Source organism: Aspergillus fumigatus, chromosome 3, assembly GCF_000002655.1.
Source record: "Aspergillus fumigatus Af293 chromosome 3, whole genome shotgun sequence".
In the NCBI taxonomy this organism is placed as follows: Eukaryota; Fungi; Ascomycota; class Eurotiomycetes; order Eurotiales; family Aspergillaceae; genus Aspergillus; species Aspergillus fumigatus.
The window spans coordinates 1179839-1201675 of NC_007196.1; the positions used below are offsets into that span (position 1 = coordinate 1179839).

The following is a 21837-nucleotide window of genomic DNA, read 5'->3' on the forward strand; positions in this document are numbered from 1 at the left end:
TGTATAATTGACGCTCTGGGGCGACTACTCCTGGAGGGTGTGTATACTAGTAGGAATATAATCAATAATATGTTGACATATTCATTGCGATAGGTGCCGCAATAGTCGAATACAGTCTATATAATAGACTCTATCTTTCGTTCTGACAGGCAGATAATCCTCGGTTAGAAGATATGGCCAGATGTTGTTCACTGTCGGATTGATATGGTTATGCCGATTGCTGGGTCCGTGCGTGATACATTTTCTTGGACCTTTTTTTCTTTACACTTCTGCTCCCGCAACCAACCTGCGGACCTCAAGCTTGTCAATGGGCCTGATTTAACTCTTGCTAGCCCGAAGCCGATGTGGATGAGTTCACATAGACCGTTTCAAAACTTGACAATATTCCGATCTATCGTTAGAACCATAAGACCTGATTTCCCTGGCTTTTCGCATCTCTCGACGATATATGCAGTGACCCATCCTCACTCAGGCATAGTTCTTCCCCAATTTTATCACTCCGCATCTTCACTCATGGACGATCCAACAACAGCCGATGGCGCCAGTCGACTGGTGCAGCATGATGGGCAGGCATACCAGGCTGTGAAAGAAGGCCGAGCATACATTCTGAACCCGCCGACCCAGGCTGCAGCTTCCAAGGGGACAAAAAAGGACCTCAAACCTGAAGACCAGTTGCAATCTGTCTTCTACAATCCAATCCAGCAATTCAACCGGGATCTCAGTGTGTTGGCGATCAAGGCCTATGGTGAGCATGTGCTGGCCCTCAAGAAGTTGAAAGCCGAGAGGAAACGGAACGGTTCCAGCAGGGGAAAGAAGCGCAAGAGGGAAGACGAGGAGGACAAGGAGCAAGATGAGGTAGACGTCGAGCAACCGTCTGCGGCGAATGGAAACATTGGTGCTTCTGTTTCAACCTCCGATCAGCAGACACCGTCTTTCACAATCTTGGATGCACTCTCTGCTACGGGTCTCCGCGCTCTACGCTACGCCTCGGAAATTCCCTTCACTACCTGCGTGGTTGCGAATGACCTGTCAAACTCTGCAATTCAGAGGATGAAGACGAACATCGAATACAACGGTCTTGGAAAGCTCATTAGACCCAATCTTGGGGATGCACGTGCGTACATGTACAGCCTGTTAAACCAACCAAGCTCACAAAATAGCGGAACTCACGCGGGCAAGTTTGATGTCATCGACCTAGATCCTTACGGTACCGCGGCTCCGTTTATGGATGCTGCTGTTCAAGGTGTCAAAGACGGTGGCCTTCTCTGTGTCACTTGTACCGATGCAGGCGTATGGGCATCCAACGGTTACCCAGAAAAGGCATATGCCTTGTACGGAGGTGTTCCCATTAAGGGATCGCATTCTCACGAAGGCGGATTGCGCCTTATCCTACATGGACTGGCGACGTCGGCCGCGAAATATGGACTTGCAATCGAACCGCTTCTCTCCTTATCTATCGACTTCTATGCACGTGTCTTCGTTCGTGTTCATCGATCGCCGGCAGAGGTCAAGTTTACCTCAGGTAACACAATGTTAGTTTTTAACTGCGACTCTGGTTGCGGAGCATGGACAACCCAGCCTCTGACTCAGACGAAACAAAAATTGGACAAGAAAGGGAATCCTTACTACCACTATGGGTTCGCTCAAGGGCCTACTGCAGGCACACATTGTGAACATTGTGGCTTCAAAACTCATGTGGGCGGCCCGATGTGGGCTGGGCCACTCCATAACCCTCACTTCATCCAGAAGATTCTTGACATGCTGCCCGACGTCGATAGAGATATCTATCATACCGTCGAGCGCATCGAGGGCATGTTAACCACAGCTCTTGAAGAGGATCTGAACCTGGACACAATTTCGAGCTCTACCCCGACGGGCACCCTTGCAGCCGAAAAGGAGCTCACGGAAGTGTCTACGTCCCGCGAATATTCGGCCATTATTCCTCGTTTGGATCCGGCCCTCCGGGATCCGTTTCCATTCTATTTCACTCTGAGTTCTCTGGCAAAAGTTCTACACACGTCAACTATATCAGCCGATGCGTTCCGTGGAGCTCTCCGTTCCTTAGGCTACCGATCAACGCGCAGCCATGCAAAGCCAAATACTATTCGTACAGATGCACCCTGGGACGTCATTTGGGAAATCATGCGAGAGTGGGTGAGACAAAAAGCCCCTGTCAAAGAAGGAGCAATCCGCCCTGGCACTCCTGGAGCGGCGATCATGGCGAAGAGTCGAGAAAATTCTCGAAAAGATAAAGGAGAAGACTCACTCAATATATTGAGGGAAGAGCTCATGTCTGCGGCTGAAAGTGGAAAGGATATCAGTGACCTAGTGACGAAAGTCGAAGCTGCGATCTACCGCTCTAGCCATAGATACCCTCCCCGCATCCAAGGCGCTGAGCTGCGTCAGCAGACCGAAGGGCCCCAGTCCCCACAGACAGCACCTGCAGTTAAGCAAAATCTGAACACGTTAGAGGTCGTTTTCGATGAGGCCCTGGGCAGAGAGGCGTCTCATTCCAAGAAACGGCTTGTCCGGTATCAAATCAATCCTCGGGCTAATTGGGGCCCTCTCAACCGGGCGTCCGGCTGATTCATGATAACATCTTAGCTAGGCCACTTCCACTGTACTATAGCGTGAGCGAAAACATTCGGAGTCGTCTTAAGATATTAGATCTTGTACACGTATCTGTGTGAGAGTTACGCTATTCGTCAGTAGAGAGTATAGGGCGAAACAGTCAGTATAGATCTCGTTCTTAAGTAATTATGAAAGGAGAAAATATGATTTCAAATCACTGGACTCAATCAATAGCAAGCATCTAATTACATAATACCCCATAACATAGTAGTGTACTCTATTCATCAAAACGAACAATAATATCACCATATCTTGCATACATTAACATTAGAACTTCGAGACTGCCACCGCGACAGCCTGAGAATCGCTGTGACTGATACTGACGCTCACTTGTTTGACACCAGCTTGCCTGGCAGCTTCGGCTGCAGCACCGTGGAGCTAGGAAAATGTTAGTGGTGGAATAAGAATCTGCGGTTATCAGAATGGGAGTAAACTTACGTTGACCACGGGGGCTCCGCTTGTATCACTCAAAATCTCGATATCTTTCAGAGGCGCACCGGCGCCCTTGCTGCATACGCCCAACGATTTGAAAACTGCCTCTTTGGCGCTCCATCGGCCAGCGAATGATGACTGTGGCGATGATGCCTTGCGACAGTATTCCTGCTCACTGGCAGTGAAGTTCCTTTCGATGAAGGTTTCATTTTCAATGTTGACGGCGTCAATGTTCTCCACGTCCACCCCTATCCTGGAGTTGTCTTCGGCATGCGCCTTCGCAAGCGACTCAACCACCTGTCTGGTGCTCTCAGCATCCTTGTCGCTGGCCTTTGGAGGCAGGGGTGGAAATTTCAATTCAGATGTCTTCTTATCAACGGCCACTCGGTAGTCTGGATTGAGGAAAACGTTGCTCTGGATGTTATCTTCGTAGGGCGCCTTGTTCTTAGCAACGAAGATGCTGTTGTTAATCAGACCATTATGGAAGAAGCGATACGCCTTCTTTTGACGAGACTGAACCTTCGCCTTGTACGCCTCGAACTGAGAGCGATCCAGGGTCGCGTAGAGGTACTTGGGGTGAATGCCGATAACTTGAGCACCCTTCTGACCGAAACCGAAAGACGTGACAGAGAACGCTTTGATTCCGTCTGTTTGGATGCTACGGCTAGGATAAACAATGTAATCGAACTTCTCCATGACCTTATCAACGTTGTCTGCATTGCGATTGCCAGGTACCAGACCGCTGTCGAGAACTTGCAGGCAACCATTGAACATCCATGCACCGGCGGCTCCCTTGGGGTGACCAGTAAGGTACTTCTGGAATATACCAAGAACGGCATTTCCCTTCTTACGGCCCAGGTGTTTCATTTGCTGGCAGATGACATCGGACTCGTTCTTGTCATTTGCAACCGTAGAAGTACCGTGGAACGAAGCAACACCTATATCATCGATCGTAAGACCCCAAGTAGCAAGTGCACCACGCAGAGGCGCAATACGAGAATCTTGTTTCCAGAAGTTGTTGCCCAGGCTGAATTGAGCATCCTTCTCTTGCCGTACAGCCTCCCGTTCAATGTGGCGGGCACGTTCCTGCATGTAATCTGATAGGTCAGATGACGCAAGCCCTTGCGCTTTCATGGCCTCAATTTCTTCTTGAAGGTAGAGCAGTTCGGACTCTTGCCATTCCTTAATCTGCTTCCTACGCAGGTCCAATTGGCGGCGACGGTACTTAATATCAAGCAAAGGCGAGGGGAATTTGCCTGGGTTTTCGCGTGCAGTGGTCAGAACACCTTGACCGGGGGCCGGAACAGAGCGGCCAATCTTATCAGTTGCTGTCGTAGTCAGGGCAATGATACCATATATAGGCACTCCCATGTCTAGGGCAAGTTGGGCGCTCATGATCAGCTGCATACCGCAGCCCTGCGACTCCATGAAACCAGCACGTGTGGTAGTTGTGGGTCGAGACATCTCTTGTGGAGTACGGCCATGAGCAAACTCATCCTCCGCATTGCTGGTGGCTTTCATGTTGGCAAATTCGTATGAACCTTCCTCCTGGAAGTCATCAAAACCGCCAACAAAGCAAACTCGGGCCTTGCCTTCCACAATCGTTTCGTACCCGATGTCAACAGACTCCACAGCAGTGGCGCATGCACCGACGGGGGTCTTGATTGGTCCCGTAGAGGAGAGGAGCAACATGTTAACCCAGGCGCTCATTGTGTTGATGAAAGACTCCTGCAGAATATCCTTCTGGAGGGGCTTATCCAGGTATCGATCCTTGTACATTCCTCGCAAAGCATGGGTGCCGCCAATGCCTGAACCAATGCAGTTCCCAACTTCAGACAGGTGCACATATTTGTAGAATTCATACGGATCAGTGACACCGGCCGACAACATAGCTTCAGCTGTGCAAACAAGTACAAAGAGAGTCACAGGATCAACCTGCTCTATGATATCGTCGGGAATACCATATCTCCTTGCATCCCAGCCAGTGGGAATCTGGCCAGCAACGAGGCGATCAAACTGCAAAGCTTTAGGGATGAGAAGGGTCGCTCCCTTCTTAAGGCGGACTGTGAATTCTCCGGACTCTGGAAGCTCAAAGATTTCCACCTTCTCGCCATGCTCGCGCTTGAATTCTTCCGCAGTCTCTCTTGAAGCTTCAAAAGGCTCCAGATCTTCCTGGATGACGATCTCCTGAAGGAGCTGCTTCTTCTTGGGGTCGTAGCCCTTGAAGAGTTCGGGCTCGATGAGTCGAATGCCAGAATGCTCCAGAATGTACTTCTCGTACTTGGCCTTGACATCCTTATCATCAACTGGCTCACCAGTCTTCGCGTCGACCCAACCTGAGTAGGCTTTGCCCTTCAGTGGGCCGTTGTGGTGCTTAATGAGGCCCATGATCCAGGCCATCTCAACACAGCCCTCAAGCGAAAATTTGCCGTAAGCCTCCATTTCCCAACGGGTACGGGAGTTACCCCAAGGACCAACTTCAGCGAAACCGGTAACGACAACAACTTTGTCCAGGTTGACCATGCCCTTGAGACTCTCGTTCAAGGGCTTCACGTCTTGTTCCCAGTCTGGCAAAGTGGGGAACTGGAACTTGATATTCGCACGAGGCTCTGCGATCACCTTCTTGTATAGGAGTTCACTTTCCTCACCGTTGACAACCTTGTTCTCGATAGCAGTTTCCTTGATAACCGCTTGGCGAACATCGCTTGTTTCCATAATGTCTGTCCGGAGCTTGGTCATGAGGCTCTTCAAGTCGGGGATAAATTGAAGGCCACCGTTGAGGTCAGCCCAGACCGGGTCGAGCTGACAAAGGTTGACAATTGCAGGCGCCATCAGACCAAGCAAATTAAATGCCATTTCTTGCTGTGAGAAGGTGCGAACGCCGAGTTTCTCGACACCCTCAGCGACCATGTTGTTGCCGCTCATCAAGCCTGTGCCACGTGTCCATCCAATGACTGCACCACAAATGGTGAGGTAGTTACTCCAATTTTCCGAGTACCAGCGATTGAAGAGCGTCTCCAGAGCAAGTTTGGACTCAGAGTACAGACCGTCGTTCCCAAAGGTGCCGTGGTTCGGAGACAAGGGAAGGATGACCTGCGCTGGTCGAGTCTCGAAGCCATGGGTCTGCTTCTGGGTCTTGATGCAACCCAGAAGTCGTAGAAGATTGGTCAACATGATGCGATGGGCAAGTTCAGATTTAGAATCGATAGAGTCGATTTCCCGACCATTTTCCGGAATTGCGGCAAATGGCACGACAAAGTCCAGGTCCCAGCCGAGACCCTTCTTTGTGTCGTAGATATAATCAACCAGAGCTTCCACATCCTGCTTGCTGCCTTGGTTGAATGGCACCACCACGAGCTGAGAACCACGCGCGCCATAACGAGCATACATGGCTTGGTAGTATTCGGTGACTTCCCGGGAGAATCGGCTTGTTGTTACAATCACCTTGGCACCACCGCTAATCAGACCTTGCAGAACCTCAGCTCCGATAGAACCAGCACCAGCACCGGTCATCAGGACATTCTTGCCCTGGAAGGTCAGCCCCGACCGAGCAGCGGACTCGAGCACGTCCAAGTAGATACCTGTGAGCTTCTTGTTGTATTCCCACCCGTGCTCATGCTTCTTTTTGAGGTGTAAGAAAGGTATAGTTTCCACCTTACCAGCTCTAGGGCTGCCATTGCGCTTGACACCGTTCCGACCAGCTTTCTTGGAGTGGCCATTCTCCTGTGGCATGATTTGGTTCTCGTTCATGCTAAGAGCGCGAATGACTTCCTTGTAAAGCGCATTGAACTGAAGCTGGGATGACTTGGACATGCGATGTTGCTTTCGAATCAGCTTGTAGACATTCTTGAGGTCATTCTGCACTTTGGTGCGGTTACTGTATTCGGAGATGGGACCGCCCTCAGCCATCTGCTTGACGTAATGCTCCAATTTCCTGGCGCTCGCCCGAGGCACCTCCTTATAGGCAATATTGCCTCGGGCGTCGATTGTTGTCTGGGGCCCGGTGGGGATCGCAACGTCCTTATAGACCGGGGCAACTCCGAGAACCTCCTTGCAATTCTCAATAAGTTGCTGTCCCAGCTCCTTGGCGAGTTGATACGTTTCACCACGCTCAGTAGGACAGTTGTCGATGTGATACTGCATAAAATCAAGTAGGAGAGGATTGGAGCGGTTCATGATACGGATACACTGGCTGACGATTTCACGGTCCACGACCTTGAGCCTTCCAAAGATAATGTCGTAATACATGCTCAAAGCATCCTGACGAGCCCAGTTCCAAGACGAATCATAGACGCGAGCCTTTAGTGAATCGAAAGCTGGCTCAATACCAGACGCGTACACGTCACCATGTTCTGCTTGCCAGAGATCAAGCTGTGCTTGCAGCGCATTTTGAGTTTCTTGGGAAGCAATGAATGCCTTCTGGCCCGCACGCAGGTCCATCTTCAAGTAGCGCGCAATGATCTCCAGTTGCTGCTTGAACAGTGCCCGTTGATCTTTCGTCAGAGCATCGATGGCGGCTGGGTCCATGAGCATGCCACCAGCACCGGACCCACTGTCGCTGCCAGCCGCAGGAGCAGAGAGATTGATTCCTGCATTGGCGGCATATTTGTTGGTAACGTCGTCGAGATATGCCTTCGCATCCGGCTCCGACCCAATTCGGGAAGGAGGCTCCATAGTGAGGGCAAGCAGGAGGACGCCATCCTGCCTACCGGGACCCAGGCCCCATCGTGTTTCCAGATATTTCCGAACAGCAGTGATGTTGAAACCTCCGGGCATTTTTGACGAGACTAGACGAGCAATGAGAGACGAGGACTGCTTGCCCAATTGGCCATTGAAAGTCGCCTGCATCGAGGCACCCAACTCATCCAAGGGTGTGTCCTCAGGTTTCTCCGGCGTGGACCCAAACTCCTTGCCCAAGTCTCCCAGTATCTCATTCTGTAACGTGGACTTGCCTGTTTAAAAAGAAATAAGAATGATGAGTTCCAAACGTTCAGTTGCATCACGAGTTTCGAACGAGGGGATTGTAACGTACCTCCAACCAGGTCTTTGATGGCTTTGCTGAGAGGAACGTCGGATAAGCCCTTCTTCAACTTTTGTGCGACTAGTGTCCGGAGCACATCTACCGCAGTGACCGGAATATCATCGACTGCTGCCGCTGGTCCAGCGCTGGGAGCAGGGGTAACTGCGGTAGGAGCTGGAGCTGCAGCTGCAACTGGGGCAGTAGGAGCTGCAGGCGAGGAAGCTGGAGCCTCTGCTTCTTCTTCGACAGGATCCACGTCGTAGTAGATTTCCTTCGCATCTTTGTTGTAGCAGAGAATTTGCCGCTGCACCGAAGTGGCAGCGTCATACGCTTCATACTTGGACGCGAGCGTCCTCCTTGCCATTCCCCCCAATGTATCGGCGGGACCGATTTCCACAATCCGTTCTGTTCGCTTTTCTGCAAGAATGACATCCTGAGTTTCGATCCATCGCACCGGGGACGCAAACTGGTAAGCTAGAAGCTCAACCAGTAAGGTGTGGGCGAGCTCTTGTTCAATTTCAGGCCGCATGACTGGTGAAGCAGGTATCGACTATGATGAAGAGGTGAAAGGTATAGGCGGCAACGGAGGAAGCACTGATCAATAAGGTGAAATGGCCTCGTAATACGACCGTTGCTCTGCGAGCAAATGCTTCCAGAGAAACCGACGTCGACAACGACCGACGGAGGAATGGGGCTCTCAATTAATAAGTAGTAATTTGTATAATTTGTATAATAAAGTTAACAACCTTTGGACTGAAATGGCCGAAGTTAGCAAGGGTTGAAAACAAAAAGAAAAGGGTAAAAGCAGAGTAGGAAGAAGGGCAAGGTGATGCTACAGAGAGAGCATACTCTAATGTCCCTCTGTTTAGAATTTGAACATAGATGATATGGAGATGTTGGAAATTTTGACGGCAATGAAGAACTAGAATAATACCAAGGAACGGTAAAGATGGTAAGAGACATGAAACTCACGGAACCGTACCATAAATGGTGGATCCCTACGGAGTACAGTAACTTCAATGCAATTACATAGGAAACTCAGATAGTAGTGAAATAATTGTTAATTTCACAATTGCATTGAGTACAGAAAAGGATCAGGATCTAGAAATTGTAATAACAAGGTACCTTAGGACCACGATTCTATGAATTATATGTGTAAGGGGAAACAAAAGTGTATCAGAGCACTCTGTAGGTTCCTAAGGTACTAGGAAATCTGTTGTTCAATGGATGTTAAAAATTAATGTGGATGAGAACAAGACATTAATTACCGAGTACTGGTGAGTATTTGGTGAGTGTTGGGGCGGCTTGGTTGACAGGGTGGATCGGTTCTACATAGATTTCCATGGCCCCTGTTCTAAGTACTACTCCGAGTAGTCCACGGCCAAGCTAAGCTGCTATGAGCCTAAGACAAAGTACTTCGTAGACAAGAGCTTCCTGGCCCCCTATCAAAAAAATACATTAAGGTACAGAGTTTAGAGTAACACGTCCCTGACTCTATATTTCGACGGCCTGGAACCAAGTCCTCAATGAATGGCACTAAAGGCAGTCATGTACCCCATAGGGCATATCTAGATACTTGTTGAACTACAACCTATTTGCCTCTAGGTTTGGCGGGAGAATGCCGGAGAAGTCCACAATGGATAATATGGGCTATTTGTTAAGTTGCAATAAAGTAGCTCAGTAATTTGCACATGTATAAGCCCTTCAATGGATAGACACGTTTATCATTAAGTACGATTATGGACGCTGCACCCTACCACTTTTTCTAGTATTTACTGTGTAGGAAGGTAGTATCTAACTGCCAGGTAAGCTTCCAGCATTTCAAGCCGCACCCAACCACGGCACAAACGATACTGCCCTGAAAAAATTTATTTCCAGAAATGGCTGAGGTCTGTAATTATTAACTACATAGGTAAGGGCTCACTCATAATAAAACTGAATATTGCGCTGAGTAGAGTGAACCATCTATAACCTGTAAATCAGCTAGGAGATATATGGAAACAGTGAATCTCATGCCATACCTCTACAGTATACCACTCACCACATGATAGTCGGCTTGCCGTCAAGTCTCATCCTGGCCGATGTCCTCTGAACATAATGTCATGTCATGTCATGTATTGTCACAACCTTATCGTGTTCAACCCAACCATTTCCGTTGGACCTTTGGGGAGGTTGTAAGACCCGCCATGCCTGATTGGGCCATGTCCTATTCAACCAGCCCCAAAATCTCGGCTTTTTCCTCCTCCTTCCGGCCGGTTCAACAGATTGATGTGTGCAGGGATCCAGCCCGCATGTCTGATATTATCATTTCGGGACATATTGTTGGATGACGGACCATGTTGTAGGTACACTAGTGAGTACTTACCAGAGAAAATCTACTAGGTACTGTCTTACAGAGTATGGAGTACGGAGTAGGTAATTCATAATTTTGATTTGGGGTGCACCTACAGAAGACCTAGTGCGTCTCTCCATCGATCTTTCTTGTGACGCCAAAGCTTGAGGACTCTCTGCAGTCTTTTTTTCTTCTCCCCCATCCCGCATCTACGTCCCTTCTTGACTCTGCCAGTGACGGGAGTATATTGTTCTATACTCCTTCATCTCCATGCTGTAAATCTTTTAATTTCTTCTTTACCACGATTTATTTTTCCTCTGATCTTCAGTTTCTTCTACTTTCTTTCAATTACTGGACGACGATCCAGTTCATGTGAAATCAAACCTAGCGTCATCCAGCATTGCAGAAAGATTTTGGAGCAACAGGTAAGCATTGACTAGATCTCTGGTCGTCCTCTTGATTTTTGGACGGGGAATTGTACAAGAATTGGGAAGAGAGGAATTTCGCAGAAGGAGAGGGAAGACAATTACAGACAGTGTTAGCTGTTGTTCAAACATTCGACTGCAGGAATGAGCGAAAGAAGAGACATACCCATTTATTTGACTTGCCTTTCTGATATCTGATCAATCGCAGAATCCCGTTGTGTCCTCGCGACTTCGACGACCATATTCGGCTCCATTGAGATAGACACAAGAGTACAATACAATGTACGGAGCATCGACGGGCCCCCAGACGGGCATCAACACGCCACGCTCCTCACAGTCACTGCGGCCGCTTATTCTGACTCATGGGTCACTCGAGTTTTCCTTCCTCGTGCCTACATCCCTCCATTTCTATGCTTCACAATTAAAAGAGACCTTTACGGCATCCCTCCCACAACCGACAGATGAGCTTGCTCAGGACGATGAGCCCTCTTCAGTGGCCGAGCTTGTAGCTCGGTATATCGGTCACGTTGCTCGCGAAGTCGAAGAGGGCGAGGACGATGCACAGGGAACCTGTCTGGAAGTCCTGAAATTAGCTCTTAACGAGTTCGAAAGAGCCTTCATGCGCGGAAATGATGTCCATGCCGTAGCAGCCGCTCTCCCGGGTATTACTGCCAAGAAAATCTTGGTTGTTGAGGCATATTATGCTGGAAGGGCCGCCGCTGGACGGCCCACCAAGCCTTATGAATCTGCGCTATTCCGCGCCGCCTCCGAAGAAAAAGCCAGTATCTACTCAGTCTTCGGTGGCCAGGGCAACATCGAAGAGTACTTTGATGAGCTGAGGGAAATCTACACGACTTACCCATCTTTTGTGGAGGATTTGATTTCTTCATCCGCTGACCTATTGCAACAACTTTCCCGCGAACCGGAGGCCAGCAAGCTCTACCCCAAAGGACTGGACGTCATCCAGTGGCTCCAGGATCGCGACTCCCAGCCCGACACCGACTACCTTGTGGCAGCTCCTGTGAGTTTGCCATTAATTGGATTAGTCCAATTGGCCCATTTTGTGGTTACCTGCAAGGTTCTAGGTCGGCAACCTGGTGAGATTCTAGAGCGGTTCAGCGGTACTACAGGTCACTCTCAAGGCGTGGTCACTGCCGCTGCGATTGCCTCGGCAACAACATGGGAGAGTTTCGCGAAAGCGGCCAAAGATGCCTTGACAATGCTCTTCTGGATTGGTCTTCGCAGTCAGCAGGCTTACCCTCGGACATCTATTGCCCCGTCCGTTCTGCAGGATTCGATTGAGAACGGGGAAGGCGTCCCAACCCCTATGTTGTCCATTCGAGATCTGCCGAGATCTGCTGTCCAGGAACACATTGATACCACCAACCAGCATCTTCCTGTCGATCGTCATATCTCTATCTCCCTGGTCAACAGCGCTCGTAATTTTGTGGTCACTGGACCCCCTCTGTCCCTCTACGGTCTCAACCTTCGCCTACGCAAAGTCAAGGCTCCCACTGGCCTGGATCAAAACCGGGTTCCTTTTACGCAGCGCAAGGTTCGCTTTGTCAACAGATTCTTGCCAATAACTGCGCCATTCCACAGCCAGTACCTCTACGCAGCGTACGACCGTATCCTAGAGGACTTGGAGGACATTGAAATATCAGCTAAGTCCCTTGCGATCCCTGTGTACGACACCAAGACGGGTGATGATCTCCGGCAAAGTGGCGACACCAATATTGTTCCATCTCTGGTTCGCATGATCACCCACGATGCAGTCAACTGGGAGAAGGCAACAGTCTTCCAAGGCGCCACTCACATCGTCGATTTCGGCCCCGGCGGAATCTCAGGTCTTGGTGTTCTTACGAACCGCAATAAGGATGGTACTGGAGTCCGAGTCATTCTCGCGGGGGCTATGGATGGCACCAACGCCGAGGTCGGATACAAACCTGAGCTGTTTGACCGCGACGAGCACTCTGTGAAATATGCCATTGATTGGGTTAAGGAGTACGGCCCCCGTCTTGTGAAGAACGCAATGGGCCAGACGTTCGTCGATACCAAGATGAGCCGTCTTTTGGGCATCCCTCCAATTATGGTAGCAGGTATGACACCAACTACAGTACCCTGGGACTTCGTTGCCGCAACAATGAATGCGGGGTACCACATTGAACTTGCTGGGGGTGGTTACTACAACGGAAAGAGCATGACAGAGGCCATCTCCAAGATCGAAAAGACCATTCCTCCTGGGCGTGGCATAACTGTCAACTTGATCTACGTCAACCCCCGAGCTATGGCTTGGCAAATTCCCCTCATCGGGAAATTGAGGGCAGACGGCGTACCTATTGAAGGCCTCACAATCGGCGCTGGTGTCCCTTCCATTGAAGTCGCCAATGAATACATTGAAACCCTGGGAATCAAGCATATAGCCTTCAAGCCAGGCTCCGTGGATGCTATTCAGCAGGTCATCAATATCGCCAAAGCCAACCCGAAGTTTCCTGTCATCCTTCAGTGGACGGGTGGTCGTGGTGGTGGTCATCACTCCTTTGAAGACTTTCACCAACCCATTTTACAAATGTATAGCCGCATCAGACGGTGTGAGAACATTGTCCTTGTCGCTGGCAGTGGCTTCGGTGGTGCTGAGGACACGTACCCTTATCTTTCCGGAGCATGGTCTTCGAGCTTCGGATATCCCCCGATGCCCTTCGACGGGTGCCTCTTTGGTAGTCGCCTGATGATTGCCAAAGAAGCGCACACATCTAAGAATGCTAAGAAGGCAATTGCTGACGCCCCTGGTCTTGATGACAAAGATTGGGAGAAGACTTACAAGGGTCCTGCTGGCGGTGTGGTCACCGTTCTTTCCGAGATGGGTGAACCCATTCATAAGTTGGCGACGAGAGGCGTTCTATTTTGGCACGAAATGGATCAGAAAATCTTCAAACTTGACAAGGCGAAGCGCGTGCCGGAACTCAAGAAGCAGCGTGATTATATCATCAAGAAACTCAATGATGATTTTCAAAAAGTATGGTTCGGCCGTAATGCCGCTGGTGAGGCGGTCGATCTTGAAGACATGACATACGCTGAGGTGGTTCATCGTATGGTAGAACTCATGTATGTCAAGCATGAATCGCGCTGGATCGATGCCTCTTTGAAGAAGTTGACTGGCGATTTCATCCGTCGTGTCGAGGAACGATTCACTACCAAGGAAGGGCAGGCTTCTCTGCTGCAGAATTATTCCGAGCTCGATACTCCTTATCCGGCAATTGATAACATTTTAGCAGCTTACCCTGAAGCGGCGACTCAATTAATCAATGCGCAGGATGTTCATCATTTCCTTTTGCTTTGTCAGCGGCGCGGACAGAAGCCTGTCCCATTTGTGCCGGCACTGGACGAGAACTTTGAGTATTGGTTCAAGAAGGACTCTCTTTGGCAGAGCGAGGATTTGGAGGCCGTCGTTGGGCAAGATGTCGGAAGGACCTGTATTTTGCAAGGTCCAATGGCAGCCAAATTCTCAAACACCATAGACGAGCCTGTCCAACAAATCCTGGATGGTATTCATCAAGGTCATATCAAGGGTCTTCTTCAGGACGTCTATGGCGGTGACGAGTCCAAGATCCCTGTCATTGAGTACTTCGGAGGCCGGCTTCATGAAGCCGTCAGTGAGTTAGACATCGACGGGCTCACAATCTCTGAAGATACAAACAAGATCAGCTATCGTCTATCATCCTCTCCCTCAGGCGACCTTCCTGATCTTGACCTGTGGTTACGCCTCCTCGCTGGCAAATCATACTCATGGAGGCACGCTCTCTTCTTGGCAGATGTCTTTGTTCAAGGTCACCGTTTCCAGACAAACCCGATGAAGCGGATCGTCGCACCCACCCCGGGGATGTACGTGGAGATCTCGTATCCAGAGGAACCATCCAAAACCACCATCTGTGTTAGAGAGCCTTATCAATCTGGCAAACTCGTCAAGACTGTGGAGGTGAAGGTCAATGATCAAGGTCAAATCAGTCTCACACTCTTCGAAGGCAGAACAGCAGAGGGTGGTGTTGTGCCTTTGAGCTTCCTGTTCACGTACCATCCTGAGGCCGGCTATGCACCCATCAGGGAAGTCATGGATGGTCGGAACGATCGCATTAAGGAGTTCTATTATCGGGTCTGGTTTGGTAGCAAGGATGTCCCTTTTGACACCCCTACCACAGCAACATTTAGCGGTGGTCGGGAAACCATCACTGCCCAAGCTGTCGCTGACTTTGTGCACGCTGTTGGCAATACTGGGGAGGCCTTCGTTGACAGGCCCGGAAAGGAAGTCTTCGCTCCTATGGACTTTGCCATTGTTGTTGGCTGGAAGGCCATCACCAAGCCCATCTTCCCTCGGACAATAGACGGGGATCTTTTGAAACTGGTCCATCTTTCCAACGGATTCAAAATGGTACCTGGTGCTCAACCCTTGAAGGTTGGAGACGTGTTGGACACAACTGCCCAAATCAATGCTGTGATCAACCAAGATTCCGGGAAAATGGTTGAAGTATGCGGTACAATTCACAGAGACGGGCAACCAATCATGCATGTCACCAGTCAATTTCTATACCGAGGATCGTACCAAGATTTTGAGAACACTTTCCAGCGCAAGGATGAGGTTCCCATGCAAGTTCACCTTGCTTCAAGCAGGGACGTTGCAATTCTACGGTCGAAAGAGTGGTTCCGTCTAGACGAACCCGACGTCGAATTGTTAGGTCAGACTCTTACTTTCCGTCTCCAGAGCTTGGTCCGGTTCAAAAACAAATCTGTATTCAGCCACGTTCAGACGGTCGGCCAGGTGCTGCTTGAACTTCCCACAAAGGAAGTCATTCAGGTTGCAACAGTGGATTACGAGACCGGAACTTCTCATGGTAATCCGGTCATTGACTATCTTCAACGCAATGGCACGTCCATAGAGCAACCGGTCTATTTCGAAAACCCTATTCCGTTGAGCGGAAAGACACCCCTCGTTTTGCGCGCACCGGCATCAAATGAAACATATGCTCGTGTTTCAGGCGATTATAATCCAATTCACGTCTCTCGTGTTTTCTCTAGCTATGCCAATCTTCCGGGGACCATCACACATGGCATGTATACCAGCGCCGCTGTTCGCAGTTTCGTCGAGACCTGGGCTGCTGAGAACAATATCGGCCGTGTTCGAGGCTTCCATGTGTCCCTTGTCGGTATGGTTCTCCCCAATGATATGATCACCGTGAAGTTACAACATGTCGGTATGGTGGCTGGTCGTAAAATCATCAAGGTTGAGGCCAGCAACAAGGAAACAGAAGATAAGGTTCTTCTGGGCGAAGCCGAAGTCGAGCAACCAGTAACCTCCTATGTCTTCACTGGGCAGGGCTCTCAGGAGCAAGGAATGGGTATGGAGCTGTACAGCAGCAGCCCTGTCGCCAGGGAGGTTTGGGATCGGGCGGATCGTCATTTCATCGAGAACTATGGCTTGTCCATCATTGATATCGTCAAGAACAATCCCAAGGAGCTCACTGTCTACTTTGGTGGTCCCCGTGGAAAAGCCATTCGCCAGAACTACATGTCGATGACTTTCGAGACAGTCAACGCGGACGGCACGATTAAGTCTGAGAAGATCTTCAAACAAATCAATGAGGATACGATATCATACACATATCGGTCGCCGTCTGGATTGCTTTCTGCAACTCAGTTCACGCAACCGGCACTGACACTGATGGAAAAGGCAAGTTTCGAGGATATGCGCTCCAAGGGTCTTGTCCAGAGAGATAGCAGCTTCGCTGGTCATTCCCTGGGTGAATACTCCGCTCTCGCCGCTCTTGCAGATGTCATGCCTATTGAGAGTCTGGTTTCCGTTGTGTTCTATCGTGGTTTGACTATGCAGGTTGCTGTCGAAAGAGATGAACAAGGACGTTCGAACTACTCTATGTGCGCCGTGAACCCAAGTCGCATCTCAAAGACATTCAATGAGCAAGCCTTGCAGTACGTCGTTGAGAACATTGCTGAGCAAACAGGTTGGCTGTTGGAAATTGTCAACTACAATGTCGCAAATATGCAGTATGTTGCTGCTGGAGATGTAAGTGTTCACCCTTTCTTCCTCAATATCTCAGCATTCTAACTTTGCCAGCTCCGCGCTCTTGATTGCCTTACAAATCTGCTCAACTATCTGAAGGCTCAAAACATCGACATTCCAGCATTAATGCAAAGCATGTCCTTGGATGACTTGAAGGCTCACCTTGTCAAGATCATTCATGAATGTGTCAAACAAACCGAGTCGAAGCCCAGGCCTATTGTCTTGGAGCGAGGCTTCGCCACTATTCCACTGAAAGGAATTGACGTGCCTTTCCACAGCACCTTCCTTCGCTCCGGTGTCAAGCCTTTCCGGTCCTTCCTTCTGAAGAAGATCAACAAAACTACCATCGATCCGAGCAAGTTGATTGGGAAATATATTCCAAATGTCACTGCCCGTCCATTCGAGATCACAAAGGAGTATTTTGAGGATGTGTACCGACTCACAAACTCTCCGCGGATTGCCCATATCCTGGCAAATTGGGACAAGTATGAAGAGGGAGGTGAGAACACTTCACGCGCCACAGGTACCAACACGGCCTGAAAAGTTGAAAGGAGATGCTATTGCAGAGCCCCGGCCTTTCTATGCTATGCTTCCTTAGCGTTAGGGTCTGTTTCTTGGTGCACCCGTCTACATATCTCGTATGATGGCCCAACATAATAGATTTCTGTATTTAGGTTAATGACACTATATTTTGTTGTTCAGATGATGGTCTGTAAAGCTTCATAATATCGCATTGCTCCTCATTGGCCACTGTGAAAGCTGCGTTCACAGGACCAAACCGAAAATCTGCAAATTATCGCTAAACGTAGTTTGGCCAACTACGGCAACACTCTAAAACGTGACATCGCTATATCGACAAATTAAGTATCAAGTCAACACTAGCGATTGTCAGTGTCAAACAATTTGCGTACTCAATGACCATGGATTGTATGTAAGAAAGGAAAGACTAAGAATAGCCTGCGAGCGCTCGATACTCATGTTGGAAGACTGCAGGAGTGTGTATTGGGCGTGACTTGGCGATTGACCCTCTGTATTACAAAGGTTCTACAGAACAAATGCGTCTCACCGTTGTCAGAGTCTCATTTATCCTGACCATCCTTTAGTACACCTGGTCGCAATAGCCGGTCCTCTTTCCCGTACACCCCGACATCCTTGACTATTGCAATGAACTTGCGGTGATTCTCCTTCGACTCGCCTATGCGAGGCCGAAAAATTTTTAGAAGATCACTGCTTAGTATACCAGTTTGAGGTATAGCGGCATGGATTTCTGCTGGAGTCGGGAAGCTTAGAGTCCCCGAAGGTACCGGTGTAGCGATGCGAGCTTGCCCTGCACGCAGAAGTTAGTTCTATAGGCGGACAGGTTACGGTGAAGACATGGAACTTCTAGTGAGATCTTACCCCTCAGTGACTCGGGACTGCTAGCACGACTTGCGGCGAGACCCTTACTGCCTATAGGAGTTGGACTGCCTGCCCTGGATCCTTGAGGAGTTCCGCCTTGTGATGTAGCTGCAGGTGGGTTAAGCTTCAATTTCTTGATTTTTCCGCTTTCACTCATCTCCCCTCCAGAGGCGGCTCCCCCATCAGCATCGCTAACCGATCCCGCCCCTGCGACGTTCCGGATGCGTTTCTTACCAACCTGTACCGATGGAGATGAGTACAATGAACAGACAGTTACGGTTGAAAAAACTCACCTGTCCTGGAGGCGCAGTTGGCGAAAGGGCACGAGAAGTTGGCTGCGGCGTAGGCTGAGAAGAATGCTTGCTCTTTGCCTTTTTGCGAGAGGTATCTGTGCCACTTGCATCTGATACGTTTGGAGACCCAAGCCGTTTCCGTGACGCTGCACCTGGGCCCTTCTTCAAAGGTTCAGTGTGCTTCGGACGGCCAGATGGGGTAACATTTCCCCTTGTCGAGGGAGCCGAATCCTTCTTATTTTTGTCCTCTTCAGCTTTTCGCTCCTCTTCCCGTAATCGTTCAGCTTCGCTATCATCAGAGCTCTAAGTTGAACGTAATGGTTAGCATAACTGTGTGACCAAATTAGATCCTAACGAACACACCTCATCATCAGAGTAGGGGTTGGCATCAGAGCCACTGCTATAGTCGTAATTCTTCTCTCGTTTCTTGAGGGCTTTGCGGACCTTCTTGCCCAGTATTCGGCGAGCTTCCCGTTCCCTCTTTTCCCTGAGCTCCTCTTCTTCGTAATCCTTTTCATCCTTCAAATCGAAGACATTTGCCTTCAGCTGATCCTGTTTGATCCGCTTTTCCGCTGCCTTGGTCTCCTCGTCTTCGTTGAAAAGATCATCGTGCTCTTCATCATCCGCAAACCGATCTTCTTCAAAATCCATTTCATCGGCTTCCAGACCGTCAACACCTGCTGGGGTGCCTTGTTTACCAGCGTAAACCTTCCGTTGTCTTGCGAACTGTTCCAATTCCTTACGCTGTGCTTGCTCTTGTTGCTTTTCCATGAACCACCTGGGATCTTTGATTTTCTTTGCCATAAATCTCTCCGCTTCTTCAATGGTAAGAGCTCTGAATTGGTTCTTGGCACCAAATTTATACCACTTCTCTACTGGTATCATCCTCATCCTACCATTCTCAGGTATGAATACGGCATGTGTTTCGGAAAGGGCGGCTTCGTAGTTTCCCACCCAGATATTCTTGTTGTCAAAGTCCTCGAGATGCCAGGGTAAAGCCTCTTCGTATTTAATTCGTGCTCTGGCAACCTCTTCAGGTGTCATGTCTGTCTTCGACACTTGCTGCGTCCTTTGTTTCGGAATATTGGACCGCTTGGGTGCTGACCCCATGGAAGGGGCTATTTGGGCCAAATTCTCAGCACGCTCTTTTTCTCTCGCGGCCTTTCTAGCTTCAAGCTCCTCCCTCTCGGCATCGCCTAATTGGAGACTAGATTGAGGCGTCAACTTCTGTGCTTGGCCTTTGTCCTGATTCAACTCTTGTGTCTTTGCTCTAGGGTCTCGACGTTGAAGTCTGACAGGTCGAGTGAATTGAGACTCATCACGAGGATCGATAGTCTTCTTGGACGCGAAGCGAGCGATGTGATGTTTCAAGCCTACTCGCAACGATCGCTTCGTGATCACTATGGGATAATCCACATAAGTCTCAGACAGTAAAGGACCGCTGAAACCATTCACTGAGAAATCATTTTGGGGGGCGCCTGGGGCAGCTTTGTCGGCTTGAGTCGCGGGGGTGACGTTGGAAATTACTGGACGAGTTGTTGGTTTTGCGGCTATACCAACAGAAGGAGCTGAAGTGGCTGCTGGTCGTGCTATAACCCTCTTTTTTGGCCTGACTAAAGGGTCTGCAATTTTAGGACGGCGAAATCGCATCGGAGGAGCTTTGTTAGCGCTTGTATGAGTTTGTGAGTTTGCATCATTGGCAGGTAAAGTCATATTGATCTAAATTTCAACTGCACCTGATGAGACAATATTCAGGTTAAGAGAGATGTCAGTAGTGCTATTAACGAATAAGCGGGAACAACTTGGATTCTGTTTATGCGCCTTGCACCGAAGGCAACAGGGTGATGTGACGAGGTGGTCCGTATCTTTACATAATCAACCTATCAGATTACCATTCACATGACTGGATGTGTAGAGTAAGAAGACTGGGTGGAACTACCTTGCAGGGTACTCCGTCCTGTGACGGAGTTAAATGCAAACAGTGTAAACAGCTCTGTGAATGCGACTGCCCTCTTGTTATACCCTTTTCTAACGCAGAATTCTCCTATCTGCATCTACCATCAAGAATAATCCATAATCAACCAATAAAATTACAAAAAATTCCATCAAGTCTAGCAATTTGATCATGAGTGCCTTAGCAGGGAGTACCATATAGAGCTTTGTATCTAAGAAATCACATGACTAAAGCGAGAAAATACTCCATACTTGGTTCGTAACTTAAGGCCTTATAGCTTACTGTGTACGCTAGGTACTGATGATTATACTGACGGATTTGATGGAAACGCCCGAAACATTGTATTGTTGATTATGGATGGATGATGGATAGGATACATGTACCAGCTATGGAACCACTATTAAGAACTTCTCCCCGTGCCTTAGTAAGCCGTGTTTACAGCGTTTGCACCCTGTTCCGTGACAGTACCTACGGAGGCGTGCACCAAAAGTGTTGACCCGCGCTAGTAAGCTTGGCTGTATCCTGCTGACGCAGCCCCTTAGTAATTTATATGGTAACATGTCTCAAGGGAATAATATTGTGAATATGAAGCTATTTAAATGTCTTCCCAGTCTGGATCTAGATCTTGATATCTAGATAGCTGTCCCTTGATTCGACCTCCTGCCTGACTATGCTTAGGCCTATCACATCCCTCTTAATATTCATTCCCTCCTTGCAGCTTGATAACCTCCTGAATATAGTAAATAAGGCGTTGAATCCATTGCTGAATCTTCTCCTGTGGAAGCTCATTCCATGTCTTTATCTAAACAGCTTTACCAGTCTTCTTATCTTGAGGTGCTCCGCGTGTAGTTATAATTCTCTTTAGAAATAGCCAGCATGGCTCAATAGTATTTAAATCAGGCGAATTCCCTGGCCAATCTAGAAGCCGTTAAACCATATGGATATCATATACACGCTGTTAACTATGGTGGATATGGGCTAGGGCCTTATCTTCAATGTAAGGCGATCGGAGGTAATCGACCTAGAGTGTCCTAGCCAGCGAAACGACGGCGACTAGGCTGCGGCTACGGATAAGAATACTGGGTTTCAGGGACGTATAGATATGCTAGTAAAAGTGTGTGCTTCGATGATCAGAACGAACCGCTTGGTTTCCCCCAAGCTGTTTGGAACTCCTATTTCTACTGGGTGCGTTCGGAATCGGGGATACTATTACCCAGGCGAGAGGGGGCTTGCCGCCGGGGACTCGCTGAGCTTACGTTGTTCCGAGCGTGTGACAATAACA

The 21837-nt window shown here is 49.1% G+C and overlaps 4 protein-coding genes across 4 annotated transcripts; 2 read left to right on the top strand and 2 right to left on the bottom strand.

The window, feature by feature from the left end:
* Positions 1-342: 342 nt before the first annotated feature.
* AFUA_3G04200 (tRNA (guanine26-N2)-dimethyltransferase) lies at positions 343-2586 on the top strand (the record flags this gene model as incomplete). The annotated part of the gene is made up of 1 exon (XM_743644.1): positions 343-2586. The coding sequence occupies one exon, from the start codon at positions 343-345 to the stop codon at positions 2584-2586; it is 2244 nt and encodes a 747-aa protein (XP_748737.1).
* A 312-nt stretch (positions 2587-2898) lies between these two features.
* AFUA_3G04210 (trifunctional fatty acid synthase subunit FAS2) lies at positions 2899-10269 on the bottom strand (the record flags this gene model as incomplete). Its single annotated transcript, XM_743645.2, has 3 exons — positions 8096-10269; positions 3070-8015; positions 2899-3009 (listed from the first exon to the last, which is right to left on the bottom strand). Exons 1-3 carry the CDS (start codon positions 8610-8612, stop codon positions 2899-2901), a joined length of 5574 nt encoding a protein of 1857 aa, XP_748738.1. The 5' UTR covers positions 8613-10269.
* Positions 10270-10294: 25 nt separating this feature from the next.
* AFUA_3G04220 (tetrafunctional fatty acid synthase subunit FAS1) lies at positions 10295-17450 on the top strand (the record flags this gene model as incomplete). Its single annotated transcript, XM_743646.2, has 3 exons — positions 10295-10840; positions 11049-16913; positions 16965-17450. Exons 2-3 carry the CDS (start codon positions 11121-11123, stop codon positions 17448-17450), a joined length of 6279 nt encoding a protein of 2092 aa, XP_748739.1. The 5' UTR covers positions 10295-10840; positions 11049-11120.
* A 539-nt stretch (positions 17451-17989) lies between these two features.
* AFUA_3G04230 (transcription factor IIF subunit TFG1) lies at positions 17990-20905 on the bottom strand (the record flags this gene model as incomplete). The annotated part of the gene is made up of 4 exons (XM_077804318.1): positions 18965-20905; positions 18602-18904; positions 18309-18546; positions 17990-18237 (listed from the first exon to the last, which is right to left on the bottom strand). Exons 1-4 carry the CDS (start codon positions 20312-20314, stop codon positions 17990-17992), a joined length of 2139 nt encoding a protein of 712 aa, XP_077660474.1. The 5' UTR covers positions 20315-20905.
* Between the last annotated feature and the right edge of the window lie 932 nt (positions 20906-21837).